This window comes from Scyliorhinus canicula, chromosome 3 (assembly GCF_902713615.1).
Source record: "Scyliorhinus canicula chromosome 3, sScyCan1.1, whole genome shotgun sequence".
NCBI lineage: Eukaryota > Metazoa > Chordata > Chondrichthyes > Carcharhiniformes > Scyliorhinidae > Scyliorhinus > Scyliorhinus canicula.
This window is the reverse complement of record NC_052148.1, coordinates 211,374,152-211,393,597: the sequence shown is the minus strand read 5'-3', so window position 1 is coordinate 211,393,597 and position 19,446 is coordinate 211,374,152. Positions and strand designations below refer to the sequence as shown.

The window sequence follows — 19,446 nt, the reverse complement described above, 5'->3', positions numbered from 1 at the left end:
CCCCCCACCCCAAATGCCGGAACCACCCCCCCCCAAATGCCGGAACCACCACCCCCCCCCCAAATGCCGGAACCACCACCCCCCAAATGCCGGAACCACCACCCCCCCCCCCCCAAATGCCGGACACCACCCCCCCCCCCCAATGCCGGAACCACCACCCCCCCCCCCCCACCCCCCCCCCCCCCCAAATGCCGGAACCACCACCACCACCCCCCCCCCCCCCCAATGCCGGAACCACCACCACCACCCCCCCCCACCCCCCCCCCCCCCCCCCCCCCCAATGCCGGAACCACCCCCCCCCCCCCCCCCAATGCCGGAACCACCACCCACCCCCCCCCCCCCAAATGCCGGAACCACCACCCCCCCCCCCCAAATCCTCCAAAAAACGCCGGGTCTCACAACTTCCGCAGCTGGTGAAACTGACGCGTATCGCGTCAGTCAGCTGCTAGCCCCTCCGGGAACGGAGAATAGCGGCCTTAAAGAAGGCCCCGACGCCGGAGTCATTAATACCGATTTTTCTCGCCGGAAACCCGCGTTACGACGGGCAACGGAGAATCCCGCCCCAGGTCTCCATCTTCATCCCATTAATGGGATGCACATGACTTTAACTCCAGCATCCGGTGGGTTTTCTAACCCACTGTGGCAAGCACCAACAGAAGATCCCACTGTAAATTCAGGTTGGTGTGCAACTGATTTCTGGATCACCCACCACATTCACCCCTATGCCTGCCATCATACCCACCGAGATCAGGGGAGAATTCCATCCAAAGATATAGGGATATAGGGAGAGAACAGGGCTGCAAGACATGGTGCAAGATTCTCTATCTGCCGATGACGGAATTGCGAAACGCAATTGAGCGGGAATCGGTTTTGATGCCGAAAACGTGGCGAGCGCCGGGTTCACACAAAATCGCAATTCTCCTGTGCCTCGACAGCAGCATCAATGTATTCGGTTCTGCACATAGAGTAAACGACGTTGGCATTTCATTAGCAGCCTGACTTGGTATTCTCTGGCCACCGCGATCCACTGCCTCCACCGGGGGGAATTCCCAGCAGCGAGGTTCACTTGTGCTCTCAAGAGTAGTGAAACAGGGGCCGTGGCTGATAAGGGGGAGAGAAGAGGTACAGAAAGTGTCCAATATCGCCGTAGTGTGCTGACCGTTTTGCTGCTGGCTGTGCAGCTTCTGCCAGGGCCGGGGTTGGGAGTAATGGGGTGGCCAGGAGTTTGGATGTAGGATTGAGGTGGACAGGCATGGAACACCATTGCCACAGCCTGTCAAGCAGGCATGCAGCTGCGCATGCCGCTGACTGCCCACTGTTAACTTAGTGCCATGGATCACATGGGTGCCCCCCCCAGACCACCCGCCTAGGTACCCTCTGGCCCCAGCTGACCCATCAGTTGGATGGGCACGCTCCAGTTCAACCAGTGCCATCCTGTTGGCTGGGATGAGTGTGTGTGGGGAGTGGAGTGCTAATATACAGCTGCAGCTTGTCAGCCTCTCGAGTGCCAATCCCGACTCAGCGAATCCAACACCATTTTCCATTGGAATTAATCGTATTGCATCTCGCGCCAATGCTTGCCCCTCAACAGTCGGTGAATTGGTCCAGGTGCAATGCCAGATTTGCTGCCATAGAACTGCACATAATCAGTGATCGGGCGGACAATTTTGACGCCGAAATCGAGGGGGCGGCACCTGTTTGACGCAGGTTTTGCATACTCCGCCCCTCCGAAATGACGTTATCGTGTCGGCGCCGCACGCGATTGGGATGGCCTTAGCGGGTCACCTGAAGGGCCTCCTCTGATGCTCGGCCCCTGATGGGCCAAGTTCGTGGCCGCGCAGTTGACATGTGGTCTCAGTTGTCGGGAACCCGGCACGGTGGCTGCGGACTATATCCAGTGCCTCCACAGTCGGTCGAGAGCCGTGCTTCTGGCCGGGGGGAGCTTCTGCGATGGCTGGGGGGACTGGTGCGGGGTGGGGGGGGGGGGGTGGCAAGGGGGGTACTATCTGGCAGGTCGGACCCGTGTATGCCGGCGCCATGTTTTACGCCGCAACCACTGCAGGTCGTCGCCGTGCGCATTATCCAGCTGTTTATATCATGGGAGCCGGGAGACAGCTGGTGATCCAGAGGTGTTTGGTCACTGATGAGTCCTCTGTCCTGAGAGGGGCAGAGAACCAGGGAGGGTTCCAAACCATGCGGTGCCGATGTCCTCTGGTTGGGGTGAGCTCTGCTGATTCCCTGCTTCCTCTGCAATGGGGCAGCAATTCTGAGGAGGGCCAATACCTGATTGATACAGTTGGGTTATGAGAATGGCCAAAAAGGAGGTCTGGGACTCCCAGATGACCAGGGCCGTTCTGAGCATTTAAAGGACACAGGCAACATTCAGCAGAGTGAGCAACCAGGAGCCTGTAAGTAGCAGCAAAGGGGTGTGTTTAAATGACAGACTGCAGCAACGGCAGTCTGAGCCAGGCCACCCCGATCTTCAGGGGGACACCCAAGTCCACATACTTGGCACCAAGTCACCACCCGCTATGGCCCACAGCCCGGGCAGCCAGCCCCCAGCAGGTCCAACAATTTTCAATGGTTTTACATTGGTTTTTTGGCCTCCCGCTCCCTCTCTGAGCCTGTGGCGCCCAGTCCATGTTTTTAAATACTTGTAGTAATTCTCACCTGCGAGACCTCTGCCTGAGAGGAGTGGAGCATCGCGGAAGGGTGGAGCATCCTGTATACAACCCCTAATCACATTTGAATGCATGAAAATGCCGGTTTAACATGCTGCCATCGGCATGGGATGCAAACCTCATTATTTCCACCCTCAAGGGACCCGAAAATGTCGCCCAAATCGACACTGGGCCCGGACCTCTATTTTTGCTGGACGTCCGATTCTCTGCCCGATAGTGGCTCATGTTTGCAGTGTCGCAAGGCAGAGGATTTTACCCAGTGTCTTTGTTTAAATTAAAAAATTTTTTTTTTTTTTTTTTTAATTTAGAGTACCCAATTATTTTTCCAATTAAGGGGCAATTTAGTGTGGCCAATCTACCTATCCTGCACATCTTTGGGTTGTGGGGGTGAAACCCACGCAGACACGGGGAGAATGTGCAAACTCCACACGGACAGTGACCCAGGGCCGGGATTCGAACCTGGGTCCTCAGTGCCGTAGGCAGCAATGCTAACCACTGTGCCACCGTGCTGCCCTGTTTAAATTAAAATTGAGGGCATTCAGTGCTATGAGAGTACAATCAATTGCCTGGTGATTGATTAGAGGTGTCTTTAAAATTGAACTTTCCATCACTAGGCGATAGTAATGCTGAATGGTGATAATAAAAGTTACTGCCTCGAATTAATCTGTGTGGAGAAATGGTCTATGACATTTTGATCAGTCTGGAGTTTAGTCAATGCCAGAATGGATGTTTACAGTGTTCTATGTTGGACTTTTATAAATGAGAGTACCTTTGAAACTAATCGGTTTCAAAGAAAGAAAACAACTTTGTGGGATATGCAAGGGTAAATATGATCTGTCAAGATAATTGCTCCTCAACATTCTATTTTTTTAAGTACAGCACATTAATGATTATTTAAATAGTTCCAATTTCATTAAAGCAGCTTTGTAAAAATAACGCAGCTTTTATGCTTTTTTTAAATTACTAAGTACACTAAAAGAAAAATTACTTCTAAGATTCTCGCACTTAAGTAAGGAATTAAGACACCGAATAATTAAGTGACCCAAAGTGTGCCACCAACATTTTCCATAATTCATGTGCATGCATTCAGCTCCTGAACGTGAGTCAAAAAGCTTGGATTCTTGAATGAGAAATCCAAAGAGGCAAACAGAATTATCAGGATACAAATAACTGATACTGAATAAACCCATTGCTTCCGTTGAAGATCATTGAGAGATAGATGAAAAGACTTCTAGTTTTTTTTAAATCTTTTCATAGAAAGTGAGCATCACTTACGTGGCCAGCATTTATTGCCCATCCCTAATTTCCCTTGGCAAGCTGGTGTTGAACCACCATCCTGAACAACTGTAGTGCATGCAGTGTAGGTGCATTCAAGTGATGTTAGAACGGGTGTTCCAGAATTTTCCTCCATCGACATTGAAGGAACAGTGATATAGTTCCAATTCAGGATGATAAGTGACTTGGAGGGGAAACTTGTAGGTGATGGTGTTCCCAAGCATTTGCTGTCATTGTCCTTGGAAGTGGTAGAGTTTGTGCATTTGGAAGATGCTATTGAAAGAGCGTTAGTGAGATGCAGCAGTGCATTTTATTGATTATATACATTGACCACTGTGTGTCAGAGCTGAAGGGAATAAATGTTGAAGGTGGTGGATGGGTGGTGATCAAACTTTGACCTGAATAGTGTAGAGCTTATTGAGTGTTATTGAGCTGTACACATCCAGGAAAGTGGAGAATATTCCATCCAACTCTTGACTTCTGCCTTGTAGATGGTAGACAGGATTTGGGGGAATAGAGAGGGGTGAGATACTTGCCACAGGATTCCTCAGACGTAATCTAACAAAATGGGAACAGAGATCACTAACAAGTGCATTTAGCCGGTATCTACCGGAACTCTGGTTCTATTTACGGCCTCAGCGGGGAATCCCCCCACCGAGGCCACACTTAGTCCCGTTTCTTGCACTGAGGAGCTCCGCTCGCCGGAATTCCTCGGTGCAGGAGGAGATTGGGACGTCATTTTTAAATGGCGTCTCAATCTCTCGATGACCCCCCCCCCCCCACCCTCACTAAAACAATTACCAATGTCCCTCCCCCCAAAGCCTCAACAAGATTGTCCTCGATCCCACCCACACCCCATGCATGGCACCCTTGGGCCTGATTCCCATTACAGCAAAATTGCCAGCTGGGCATTGCCATGCTGGCAGTGCCTTTGCCAGTTAGTGGTGCCACTTAGGCACCTTAGCAGTGCCAGGTGGCATTGCCAGTGCCAGTGTCCCCAGGTGGTACCAGGGTACCACCCTGCCCAAGGGGAAGCACCTGGGGTCTCCGATCCCCTAGGATACCCGCTTAAGTGCCGTTCCCTCTGGTCCCCATTTGTGGAGACCAGCACTGGCCTCAGATAGATCATGGAAGAGCATATTAGAGTGAGACTAGCTGTCTCAATCTAACATGTAGATTTGCAAAATATTCAGATTGCAACGTCTCACGAAATCATGTTAGATCTTGGGTGGCGTGGTGAGCTGGGTAGATCCCGGAAGAGGGATCTCCCGCATCTACTGGCTGCGCTGCCTTTTGGGCGCAACACGGACAGTAGACCGCGTCCCTAGTCCCTGACCTGCTCTTGTAGCCGCAGTATTTATATGGCTAGTCTAGTCCAGTTTCTGGTCAAAGGTAACTCCCAGTAGTTGATAGGATTCAGCGAAGATAATGCCACTGAATGCCATGGGCAGTTGGTGAAATTCCCTTTTGATGAGATGGTCATTGCCTGACATCTATTTGGTGCAAATGTAACTTGCAGCTTATCAGCTCAAGCCTGAATGTTGTCCAGATTTTATTACATATGGACACAGATTGTTTTGGTATCTGATGAGTCGCGAATGGTATTGAACATTGTGCCACATCATGCAATCATCAGCGAACATCCCCACTTCTGACCTTATGATGGAGAGAAGGTAATTGATGAAGCAGCTAAAGATAGTTGGACCTAGGACACTACCCTGGAGAACTACTGCATCAATGACATGGGACTGAGTTGATTGAGCTCCAACAACCACAGCCATCTTACTTTGTGCTAGTGTGACTCCACCCAGTGGAGAATTTGTCCCCTGATTCCCATTGAATCCAATTTTTCTACAGCTCCTTGCCCCATTAGTCAAAAGCTACCTTAAGTCAAGTGCAGTTACACTCACCTCCTCTTAAGTTCAGCATTTAGCCATATTTGGACCAAGGATGTAATGAGGTCAGGAACTGTGTTTCATTGGTGTAGGGAATAAATGTTGAAGTTGGTGGATGGGGTAGTGATCAAGCTTTGTCCTGCTGGAACTCAAACTGAGTGTCACTGAATGGGTTATTGCTGAGTAAGTATCACTTGATAACACTGTTGACAACACCTTCCATCATTTTGCTGATAATAGAGAGTCGACTGATGGAACGGCAATTGGCCACGTTAGATTTTTCTGTTTTTTGTGGACAGGGCATATTTGGACATTTTTGCACATGCCAGATAGAACCTAGTCTTGTATCTGTACTGGGACAGTTTGGCCATGTGTGCGACTTGTTCTCGCGTACAAATTTATTGCTGGAATATTGTCAGTCTCCATAGCCTTTGCACCATCAGTGCCTTCAGCCATTTCTCGATATCACGTGGAGTGAATCAAATTGGCTGAAAACTGACATCTGTGATGCAGGGGACCTCAAGAAGAGGCTAAGATGGATCATCCACTGGAACTGTCATTAGGCAGCATTGAACTGATCTGATTTTCACTACGTGCAATCAAATTCAAGTCATGCACATAGGAGAAATATGTTCCATTTTAAATTGATTCCATTCCAAGGAGGCATTTTCTTGAGCTACTTCTCAGGGGCACCAAATTGCCTGTGCACAATGAAATGCAGAGGTGGACCACATTTTCCTTTCTTTTAAATTTATGAAAGGAAAATCGGACAGGTTTCTTTGGAGGTGTGCACTCCAAACTACATAGTTACTCCACTCACGTTGCAAGCATGAGGTTCATTAACTTGAGTGAAGACCCAGGAAAACCTCCCCTTCAATGTCTTTACTACAACTCTTGCCACCTGAGACTCTGGTATCGTTGAGAACAGCAGCTCTTCCCTTATCAAAATCCATCTCTTATCTTGGATAATCCCATTTCTCATTTGATCTTTAGAGTCAACAGAGAAAGAACCTTTAACCAGACCACATAGTTGCTTGGAGGTGCCCTGGAGGTGAAAGGTCAATGTTTTTAAGTCAATGTTTTTAACTGAATGCAGCACCATTCAAATAATATTTTTAATTTTAAAAAAAAATCACCTCTATTACAATTTGTCAGTTCGGCACTGTTCCAGTTCCTGTCACTGTGTCCAGCAAATATGTTTATATGAGAAAAACCCTAGCGAAGAGGTTGTGCCCAAAGTTGACAGAGCAATGGTGGTATTGCTGTCACCTTGTCACAGAGTAAGTGCCATAGTTCATCAGAAGAACTGGTGTCTGCACATGCCCAGATCAGAGTTCTAGGTTTGGCTCTGAGTATAAAACACAATTTCTGAAACTTTATTAAATGTCTAGCAAAAACAGTGATAAAAAATCTAAATAAATTCTCATGGCAGCACGGGAAGTAATAAAACCTCTTTTCTAATATTATTGTTCACAAAAGCACATTAAAAATGTATATTGAGCTGATTTTGTTTCTGTGAGATTTGATCAGAAAGCAAAGTGCAGATTTATTTGATTCATAGAGTTTCTATCAAAATATTCCTCATATCATATCTATATAGAGACTTGAATTTGTTTTCCACGATATAATGAATTTAATGATGCTGATGTTTGTTTCTTATCTAGCTTTTTGAGTGCAGTTATTAAATTGGTAAACATTTTAGCTAGAAATGAGCAACACCATCTGTTGCTTACTCACCTCTTCAAGTTGTGAGTTCTTTCATGTGATATATATTTATCTTACAAATTGTTTTTTGCCAAATAGAGCTAATGCTTTATAAGCACTTTGTAAGCATTGTGGTGCTGCTTCGCAGTATTTTCATTTCATTCTGTCAGGTCTTCATGTGAAGAAATAAAAACCTGTCTTATAATATGGTGAATTTGAGCAAAGAATTAACGGAGAGGAGCACAAAATCAAAAATACTTCAAGACGATTTTTGCCCCTAAAACCACTTGGAAATTTTGGACTGTCAATCAGCACTCAGCAGAGTCAACCTGGACAAACTGAAATATTTGAACAATTCTTCTGTTACCATGACTTAGAAGCTTAGTCAGCAAGCCCTTCAATGCAAATGAAAAGTATGTCAGTTTTAGAATGTATGCTTTACAATCTTGCTTCAGATGCAGGACCAGAAGTAGGCCATTCAGCCCATCGAGTCTGCTTCACCATTCAGTGAGATCACTGCTGATCTGATATAATCCTCAATTCCACTTTCCCGCTTTATCCCCATAACCCTCGAGTCCTTTACTGACTAAAACTCTGTCTATTTCAGCCTTGAACATATTTTTTTGTATGCATTTAGAGTACCCAATTCTTTTTTTCCCAATGAAGGGGCAATTTAGTGTGGCCGATTTACCTACCCTGCACATCATTGGGTTGTGGGGGTGAGGCCCACGCTGACACAGCGAGAATGTGCAAACTCCACTGTAATAACCTGGAGTAACCTGCACAGGACTCATCCAGCTGGGGTTGATTGTTCCCCATGCTCAATTGGACTGAGTTAACCAAGCAGAAGCATAAAAGAGAGGCAACTGTAGAGCCAGCTAAAAAGGAATGAGGACACGGTGAAAGGTAACCGGGCCCTGTGCATGTATGATGCTGTTGCTGAAATAAAGGACTTTTACGAAGCTCGTTGGACTCCCCTGACTTTATCATATTGGCGACGATGATGAATCGGAGCTGTCGGCGTGCTGTATGTTTGGCTGAGCTACCTGCCCGGAATTTCTTTTTAAAAAAAGAGTTGACTACGTGACAGAGTTTGTTTCTGTGGCGTTTTTGTTTTCTGGAGCCTGTAATGTTATGGAAGGCGAGTACCGGGTCGAGTTTTTTTTTGCTGCCGGCTTGTGAAGTGATCTGGAGTGATCTGGAGTCTGATGTGTCCGGCAGTACCGGATGTGGCATCTTCTGAGCAACTCCCGGTGTGGGTTGCGAAGCGTTTTGTTTGTCTCTGTCTGCTGTTGTTTCCTGAATCTGGCAAGAGTGGTCCACCGGAGAGTCTGTTCTCAAGTCACCGCCACCGTTTTGGAACTGGTCATGAGTGCGGAGTTGTGTTTGGAAGACTGTTCTGTTCTGTGACTGCTTAGACTGTGAGATTTGCAACAGTGATGTTTTGCCTGCGAGCTGACAGTTATTGTACGACTGCAGGTTTTGTGCCTATAGACTCTGGTGTTGAGTGTTGATGTGACTTCTGGTCCTGTGGCAGCTTGCATGGAGCCCTGCTGTTTTTTTTAAAATTTGAGCTGTATATTTATTTCCCTGTGTAGAGGTACTGTAAGAATGTTGGGGCGACAGCTCCCTGGGCATTTTAGTAGGTGCTTTATTTTTAGGTATAATTAGAGTGCCTGATTTTTTTTTAAAATAAGGGGCATTTGGGAGTTATGGGACGTTGAGGTGGACGTTGTCCGAGGTTCTCCCCCACCTGGTCCCTCTGTGGCTGGAAGGCATGCCACACCGATTGGGCCCAGGGTTGATGGGTCCAATGCCGTGGTGCGCGCCGTCCCCAGGTTCGGCTGTTGGCAGCTTCGCCCCGTGTGACTGGTGAGGGTGTAGGTAATGCTTGGTGGAGTACACACCTGCCCGTCCTGCTTTGCCGTTCGGTGGCGCCTTATCCAAACCAATTTTCTTTTAGGTTTGTTGTCTGGCTACTGTGGAGTTTGCAACCGTTTAGTCCTCTCTTATCGTCTCCTCCTCAATGGTCGTCCTTGCAAGGGGCTTTTGGACTTTGGGGGAGGGAGGGCTGTAATAACCTGGAGTAACCTGCACAGGACTCATCCAGCTGGGGATGATTGTTCCCCGTTCTCAGTTGGACTGAGTTAACCCAGCACTAGCTTAAAAGGCAGACAACTGTAGAGCCAGCCAAAAAGGAATGAGGACCCGGTGAAAGGTAACCTGGCCCTGTGCAAGTATGATGCTGTTGTTCAAATAAAGGATTTTTAAGAAGCTCGCTGGACTCCCCTGGCTTTATCACATCCACACACAGTGGCCCGGGGCCAGGATCGAACCTGAATTCTTGGCGCCATGAGTGCTAACCACTGCGCCACCGTGCCGCTCCTTGCCTTGAACACACTTAATGACTGAGCGTTAACCTGAATATATCTGCTGGAATGGCCCGGCAACATTGTGAAATATTTGGCACTTGCCGCAAATCCAGTTTCCGGTACCTCCCAGTATTTTCCTGATATAGCAGGATTTGTATTAGGCACAGCACAGCTGGAAAATCCCCCCACAGGTTCTAAAACTGCAGATATATTCCATAAATCTGCCAATGTGTGTTACAGTGGAGATGCGTCAGACTGGCACCCATATACCCCAGTTCCTAACCTTGCAAAGTATTTTCTATTGACATTGTGAAGTGGAGCCTCTGTCTGCCTGACCATTCTATCAATATAAGGGGACTGGTCCAGAGACAGAACTCCCTCAGCTAGGGTGGTTTCCATTTCCAGGTCCCCAATTACGACTTAGTGTACATTAAGTGCATGTACACCTTGTGGTGAATGTGATTCACACTATATATAGTTCCCAATATCACTCCATGTATATATGTTCGTTATCTACCCGTTGTAAGATCAATGCTGTATATAGTTGCCAATATAACTCCATGTATATATGTTTACTATCCACCATTGTAAGTGCAGTTGCACTATCCGACCACCAGGGGGAGTCGCTCTGGGAGTACGCGAGAGTTTGTACTGGGCTCCTCCCTTGGCTCCGCCCAGGACTCCTCCCCCTGGGACCGATGTATAAAGATCAGTGCCTTAGAGCCAGCCTGCCAGTTCATCTGAAGTTCAACAACGAATAGGCTGGCTCTGTTGTAAGTGTACTACAGCCTCTGTTCAGATCCAACTACACGTGTTCGCTGAATTGATGGTTCCATCACACCTGATCTCAGAATACATATCTTAACAGTCCTATTTGGGAATCCAGGCTGGGGTTCAGATAAAGATTCTCAAATATCAAGGCCAACCAAATTTTGATAAAGGTAGGTTGATAAGCTAACCTGTGTTTCTGAGGAGCCCCTGTGGCAGCATTCAGATTCCACGTCATGGGTGGAAGTGGGTGAGGGAGCAGAACACATTTCCCCATTAATAGGTATCGTTAATGTACCGCCTGTGCATGGTTTCTCAATTGTATCAATGAGGAACAAGCATGGATCATTCAGGCTTCCTCAGTGACATCAATGGAGGAAATGTGTATTGGTCATGGCCCACTGTGCTGTATGTCCCTGGGTAATTGACCCAGTCTGCATAGTGCTGCTTCATACAAACACATTTTCCTCCATTATGTCCATCTAATTAGTTCCACCAAAGTCAAATACTCTGCGAATATCGCAATTGAAGAAAGATCTTGATCTGTACAAAATCACACCATCATCTCAGGTTTTCATTTTGTAAACAAGTGTGTTAATTTTACCGCAGTGCAGAATAATCAGGAAGTGTAAAATCCTTTGGAAGTTTTACATCATACGTGCCTGATGGATGCAGCTGAGCACTTTTATCTTTTATCATCTGGAGCCATTTTTGGATAACATGTTGAATTCATTTCAGACCCACCCTGCCAGATGGAACTGAGCAATATTCAAAGACAGCAACGGGGAAAGAAACTGCTTGGTGAGCAAGTTATTCTTTTGAATAAGCTTTAATTCAAACAGTAGAAATAATGTGAAATCAAATGAACCAACAAAATCTCTTGAGATAATTTACCAATTGTAGAAGGTATGTTTAATATTTTCGTCTTTTCAAATATATTGATCAGAAAATGCATTTATGCTTGTCAGAAAAGCTAAAATAATAACATAATGTTGGTTATTTTGCTACAGATTTTAAATGGTTGCATTGTGCATTTATTTAACTATTAAATATTGTGGCATGCATATTAGTATGGTTGTTTCATATGTATTTTTATGTTAACATTTAGAAGAAATATTTGCTGGATTTTATTTATTAGGCAATTTTCACACCATAATAGCACAACAGTTGCTTGTGTAGAATCAACGATAACTTTTTAAAATTCAACAATATTTTTAAATATTGAGTTATATAGCTGATGAACACTGATTGTCGCAATATAATCTGATGGCTGTTGGGAATTCACTTTGCATCCAGATGCTGTTTTCAGAGGGTGGGACCAGTCACGGTGGAATACATGGAAGAAAAATATGGGCTTTCTAGGGATGCTAGGCAAGACAGGCTACATAAATGGTGTTCTGTTCCGAACTATTCATGCATCCACTTCATTCTCTCACCTGCAGAGAGAAGTGATCAATCGCTGTTTTAAAAGAAGATTAATACATGTGAAGGTTCCTCTTCCTAGATGATACCGGTTGTGTGTAGGTTAGGCATGGGATTATGGTTCATGCAACCCGACTTGTAATCATGTATCCTATCCATTACTTTCATACATGACAGTTGGAAAAATTGTCATTGAGAAATCTATTGGTACTAATAGTAGTACTGAGGCCAAACGATAAATTAACAGCAGTAGAATAGTACCAACAAAACATACATTTTCATGCTTATCATAGAATCCTTACACTGCAGAAGGAAACCATTCGGCCCATCGAGCCTGCACGGACCCTCCAAAAGAGCACTCTACGCAGGTCCACTCCCCCCAGCCGCCTGTCCAACCCTGTAACCTAACCTGCTCATGCCTGGATACTAGGGGAAAATTTAGCTTGTCTGAACCACCTTTACCTGCATATTTTTGGACTGTGGGTGGAAACTGGAGCACCCAGAGTAAGCCCATGCAGACATGGAAAGAACATACAAATTACACACAGTCACCGAAGGCAGGAATTGAATCTGGAACGCAGGTGCTGCAAAGCAGCAGCACTAACCACAGTGCCACCAAATTCAAAATGTGGAGATGCCGGCGTTGGACTGGGGTGAGCACAGTAAGAAGTCTTACAACACCAGGTTAAAGTCCAACAGGTTTGTTTCAAACACGAGTTTTCGGAGCGCAGCGCCTTCCTCAGGTGAATGGCGAGGTATGTTCCAGAAACATTTATATAGACAAAGTCAGAGATGCTGGACAATGCTTGGAATGCGAGCATTTGTAGGTAATCAAATCATTACAGATCCAGAGATAGGGGGTGATCACAGGTTAAAGAGGTGTGAATTGTCTCAAGCCAGAACAGTTGGTAGGATTTTGCAAGTCCAGGCCAGATGGTGGGGGGTGGATGTAATGCGACATGAATCCAAGATCCCGGTTGAGGCCGCACTCATGCGTGCGGAACTTAGCTATAAGTTTTTGCTCGGCAATTCTGCGTTGTCTCGTGCCCTGAAGACCGCCTTGGAGAACGCTTACCCGGAGATCAGAGGCTGAATGCCCTTGACTGCTGAAGTGTTCCCCAACTGGAAGGGAACATTCCTGCCTGGTGATTGTCGCACGATGCCCGTTCATTCGTTGTCGCAGTGTCTGCTTGGCCATCTTTTCCTGCAGCATAAGAGGTAGACTACATTGGTCGAGTCGCACGAGTATGTGCCGCGTACCTGATGGGTGGTGTTACCATGTGTAGTGGTGGTATCCAAGTCGATGATCTGGCATGTCTTGCAGAGATTGCCCTGGCAGGGTTGTGTGGTGTCGTGGTCGCTGTTCTGAAGGCTGGGTAATTTTCTGCAAACAATGGTTTGTTTGAGGTTGCGCGGTTGTTTGAAGGCCAGTAGTGGGGGTGTGGGGATGAACTTGGCAAGATGTTCATCTTCATTGATGATGTGTTGAAGGCTGCAAAGAAGATGTCATAGTTTCTCCGCCCCAGGAAAGTACTGGACGACGAAGGGTACCCTGTCAGTGGTGTCCCGTGTTTGTCTTCTGAGGAGGTCGGTGCGGTTTTATGCTGTGGCGCGTTGGAACTGTCGATCGATGAGTCGAACGCCATATCCCATTCGTACGAGAGCATCTTTCAGCACCTGTAGGTGTCTGTTACGCTCCTCCTCGTCTGAGCAGATCCTGTGTATACGGAGGGCTTGTCCATAGGGGATGGCTTCTTTAATGTGTTTCGGGTGAAAGCTGGAGAAGTGGAGCATCGTGAGGTTGTCTGTGGGCTTGCGGTAAAGCAAAGTGCTAAGGTGACCGTCCTTGATGGAGATGAGTGTGTCCAAGAATGCAACAGAATTTGGAGAATAGTCCACGGTGAGTCTGATGGTGGGATGGAATTTATTGATCTCATCGTGTAGTCGTTTCAGTGATTCCTCGCTGTGGGTCCAAAGGAAAGAAATGTCATCGATGTATCTGGTGTATAACGTCGGTTGCAGGTCCTGTGTAGTGAGGAAGTCTTGTTCAAACTTGTGCATGAAAATGTTGGCATATTGAGGTGCGAATTTGGTCCCTATGGCTGTTCCATGCATCTGGATGAAAAATTTGTTGTCGAAGGTGAAGACGTTGTGATCTAAAATGAAGCGGATGAGTTGCAGAATTGCGTCTGGAGATTGGCAGTTGTCAGTGTTGAGGACTGAGACTGTTGCAGCAATGCCGTCGTCATGGGGGATGCTGGTGTAGAGTGCCGAGACATCCATTGTGACGAGGAATGTTCCTGGTTCAACTGGTCCATGGGTACTGAGTTTCTGTAGGAAGTCCGTCGTGTTGCGACAGAAGCTGGTTGTACCTTGTACGATGGGTTTCAAGATGCCCTCGATGTGGGCAGAGAGGTTCTCACACAGGGTCCCATTGCCTGAAACGATAGGATGGCCTGGTGTGTTGGCCTTGCGTATTTTCGGGAGCAGTAGAGATCTCCAATGCGGGGATTATGTGGGATGAGAGCACTTAGGGTGCTCTGAAGGTCTGGATCCAAGGTCTTGATCAGTCTGTTGAGTTGGCGGATGTGTTCCTTGGTTGGATCTGCGGGTAACTGTCTGTAGTGTTCCTGGTTGTTGAGTTGCAGTAAGGGGGAAGTTGGTGATTATTAGGAGGGTGTTGATGATTATGAGGAGGGTGTGGGTGATTATGAGTGGGGGTATTGGTGATTGTAAGGATGGTGTTGGTGATTATAAGGAGGGTGTTGGTGATTATAAGGTTGGTGATTATAAGGTTGGTGATTATAAGGTTGGTGATTATAAGATTGGGTGTGGGTGATTATAAGGAGGGTGTTCATGACTATAAGGAAGGTGTTAATGATGTTATGGGCCAGGGTTTAGCAAATCCCAAAGTGTATCGTGGAGTTTGACTTACAGCTTTTACTAGATTGTGGTATGGGGAGCACACGGCCCACTCTACAGGTGTGGTAGAGCAGAAATGGAAAAGTATTTTTGTAAAGCAAAACAATGTTTATTCTATGAACTCAAGTTAACCTTTTTAAAACATACAGTGAACATCTTAGCAACCATTAATTCAAATACAACCCCCAAAAACGACAACACTAAGTAAACATTTAAGCTTTCCTTTTCAACATCCTTTAAAAACCATTGTTTCCTTTAAAAACAAAATCTTTATCAGAAGCACATCAGGTTATAGTCACTACTGAAAACATTTAAAATTCTGAATTCACCAAATGATCAAGAGATAGTCTTTTGATCTCAGTCTTTTGATGGCAGAGAGAACAGCAGTACACCTGCTTGGTCTGGCTTCAGCTACAACTCTGAAAACACAACCTGCAGCCTGCTCAAAAACTAATGTAAAAAGCTGACAGACAGCCCAGCTCCACCCACTCTCTGACATCACATCTGACAAACAACCATTTCTTAAAGGCACTCTCACTACAGATATTTATATATACACCCATGTCTTAAAGGTACTGTCACATGACACCTCCCCCAAGAAAAAAAATACACCTTCAACTTCAAGTTGCTTTCATTTTTCAACTTTTCACTATCCTTTCAGAAATGCACACAGTAAACATAATTTTTCATTTAAAAAAACAACACACGCAAACAGGTATAATAATATAGTCCATTCTCTTTTTGTTTTTCTTAATCCAACTGTTGCTTCCGTTCATCACATTCGTGACAAAGCATTGACTCTCAGGTTTTCTCGTCCTGCCACATGTACTATTTTTAAATGAAATGGCTGCAACAATAAACTCCAGCTACACAGCCTTGCATTGTTATTTCGGAGTCGCTCCAAAAACGTCAACGGATTATGATCAGTACATATAACGGTGTCAGACAGATTGCTGGTCACATAAATGTGAAAATGTTGCAAAGCCAGCACCAAACTCAAAGTCTCCTTCTCAATCGTGGAATACCTTTTCTAGTGAGAATTCAATTTCTTTGAAAAATAATCAATAAGCCGCTCTAGCCCTTTGTCGTCTTGTAGAAGCACCGCACTTACACCGACATCACTTGCATCAACCGCCACTTTGAATGGTTTCGTATAATTTGGGATGGCTAACACAGGAGAAGTGGTTAACACAGCCTTCAGGCCATCAAATGCCTGTTGACATTCTGCTGTCCACTGGAATTTGTTTTGCTTCTTGAGCAAGTCCGTCAATAGAGCGACTATACTGCTAAAATTGGGGATAAATTTCCGGAAAAATCCACTCATACCAAGAAATCGCATTATATCCTGTTGTGTCGATGGTATCAGAAACTCCACAATAACTTTTGTTTTCACATCCCTTAGGACCTTTTGACCCTGTCCAATTGTATTGCCAAGGAAAGTGACTTGGACCTTTCCAAATTCACTTTTGGCTAGGTTTATCACCAAACCCGCCTCCTGAAGTCCATCAAATAACTCCATCAGCTGTTTTAAATGTTCTGTCCTTGTCTGGCTGAAAATTACCAGATCATCGATGTATACCGCACAATTGGGTAATCCTGAAATGACTTTGTTCGTTAACCATTGAAATATGGCTAGGGCGTTTTTCATGCCAAATGGCATAACTTTGAATTGATATATTCCATCTGGAGTCACAAAAGCTGAATTCTCCTTCGCCCTTTTGAATAAAGGTACCTGCCAGTAACCTTTAAGTAAATCCAATTTGGAAATAAAAGCTGCTTGTTCCACTTTCTCTTTTTTTTTTAAAATTTAGATTACCCAATTATTTTTTCCAATTAAGGGGCCATTTAGCATGGCCAATCCACCTACTCTGCACATTTTTGGGTTGTGGGGGCGAAACCCACGCAGACACGGGGAGAATGTGCAAACTCCACACAGACAGTGACCCAGAGCCGGGATCGAACCTGGGACCTCAGCGCCGTGAGGCAGTTGTGCTAACCACTAGGCCACCGTGCTGCCTGTTCCACTTTCTCAATGCAATCATCCAAACAGGATGTGGGACAGGATAAGAGTCCGTTCTTGTAACTGCATTAACATTTCTATAGTCCAAACACAACCGTTGGTTTTGGTACCATCACTATGGGTGAGCTCCATTGACTGCAACCCACTTCAATTATGCAATTTTTAAGCATACTCTCAATCTCTTTGTTAACCTGTGCCAATTTTAAAGGGTTAAATCTGTATGGATGTTGTTTGATTGGAACAGCCTTTCCCATATCTACATCATGCACAGTCATTTTAGTACTTCCCAATTTATCTCCACAAACTTGCCCATGTGAGATCAATAACTTTTTCAGGTAAGTCCGTTTTTCCTTGGGAAGGTAACTCAACAATTTATCCCAATTTTTAAGAACATCCTCACTTTCCAATTTAATTTGAGGTATGTCAAATTCACAGTCCTCTGGATTTGGTTCGTCGCTTTGAGTTAGAATCATTAAAACTTCCTCCTTTTGCTCTCCTTCCCTTTCAAAATATCTTTTAAGCATATTCACATGACACACTCGGTGAGTCTTCCTTCTATCTGGTGTTTTTACCACATAATTCACCTCACTTAATTTCCTTTCAATCTGATAAGGTCCACAAAACTTTGCTTTTAAAGGTTCGCCGACAACTGGGAACAATACTAAAACTTTACCTCCACTGGCAAAACTACGAACTTTGGATTTCTTGTCCGCTACCTATTTCATCACATTTTGTGCAACTTTCACATGTTATCGAGCCAATTCACCTGCTCAATTTAATCGTTCCCTGAAATTTGACCCGTAATCTAAGAATATAATTTCCGATTTCTCACTCACCAATTTTTCCTCATTACCAAAATTAGTTCAAAAGGACGAAATTTGGTTGACTCATTAGATGCATCCCTAATTGCAAACGATATGAATGGCATTCCTTTATCCCAATCCTCTGGATAATCTTGACAATAAGCCCTCAACATTGTCTTTAAAGTCTGATGCCACCTTTCTAAAACTCCCTGCGATTCTGGATGGTATGCACTTGATTTCAATTGTTTTATTCCTAAGCAATCCATAACTTCTTTGAATAACCTGGAGGTAAAATTTGACCCTTGATCCGATTGTATTTCTGTGGGTAGACCATATCTAGTAAAGAATTTAACTCCTCCCCAATCTTTTTAGCTGTAATATTACGTACTGGAATGGCCTTTGGAAACCAAGGAGACACATCCATTATAGTCAAAAAATATTGATTCCCACTTTTTGTTTTAGGAAGCTGTCCGGCGCCATCAATTAGGACCCTTGTAAAAGGTTCCTCAAATGCTGGACTGGGTATTAAGGGTGCTGGTTTCATCACTGCTCGAGACCTCCCTAATACTTGACATGTGTGACATGATTGACAAAATTTAACTACATCTTTATGTAGTCCAGACCAATAAAAATGTTTCTGTATTTTAGCTTGAGTTTTCCTTATTCCCAAATGACCTCCCACTGGTACCTCATGCGCAACTCGCCCGACCGGCCGGCAATACTACTTGATGAACTTCTGTCCACTTTTCATCCGCCTGCATTTGTAAAGGTCTCCATTTTCTCATCAAGACATCACTTTTACCGTAATAACACTATGGTATACACTCAGATTCCTCTTCCGTGTATATTTTCTGATACATCCATTTTATTTCTATATATTTCTGTTGTTACTCCGCCAATTTTCCTGAACTAAAAATATCTACCTCATCCTCCACCTGTTCTTGTTCTTTTTCAACCACCTGATCAAAATTGTTTCTGATAATTTCACTTCAACTTCACCTTCACTCTTTGATTTCTCCTCTTGTCTTAACCTGTGACATTGCAACCTTGTCACTGCACAATCCGGAAAAATCCCAGGATATTCGTCCTTCAACACTTCAGTTGTCTGATTTTCCACTGGCTTATCAAGCACAGTATGCATCACTCCCACCTGTGATCCAGCTATATCATTACCCAAGATAAACTGTATTCCTGGACAAGATAGTTTCTCTATTGCTCTTACTACCACTTCACCACTCTTCACTGGACTTTCCAACCTTACCTTATATAATGGAACATTACTCCTCTCACCCTGAATTCCACATATTACTACCTTTTCTGGCAACATTCTTCCCAAACTACATGATTCCTCATCTCTTACCATTAATGATTGACGAGCACCCGTATTTCTTAAAATTGTGACTTCTTTACTGCTCCTCCTGATACACATGAGTAAACTTTACCCACACAAGTAAATTATTTAAAGAGATCTGGCACCTTATTATCAATCACCTCTTAATCAGGCTGTACAATCTTTTGCACCTCCTTCACTTCACTTGGGCTTTCCTCTACCACTTTAACAAATCCCACTGTCAAATCCTGTTT

At 45.0% G+C, this 19,446-nt stretch overlaps 1 protein-coding gene across 4 annotated transcripts in view; it reads left to right on the top strand.

Moving 5' to 3' along the window:
• The window catches only part of spock3 (SPARC (osteonectin), cwcv and kazal like domains proteoglycan 3), a 765,994-nt gene that overhangs the window by 725,236 nt on the left and 21,312 nt on the right, over positions 1 to 19,446 (top strand). For all 4 annotated transcript variants that reach the window (XM_038792122.1, XM_038792123.1, XM_038792124.1 and 1 more), the window contains one exon: positions 11,434 to 11,496. In XM_038792122.1, the coding sequence (XP_038648050.1) occupies positions 11,434 to 11,496 (63 nt within the window). The remainder of the gene's footprint in view (positions 1 to 11,433; positions 11,497 to 19,446) is intronic.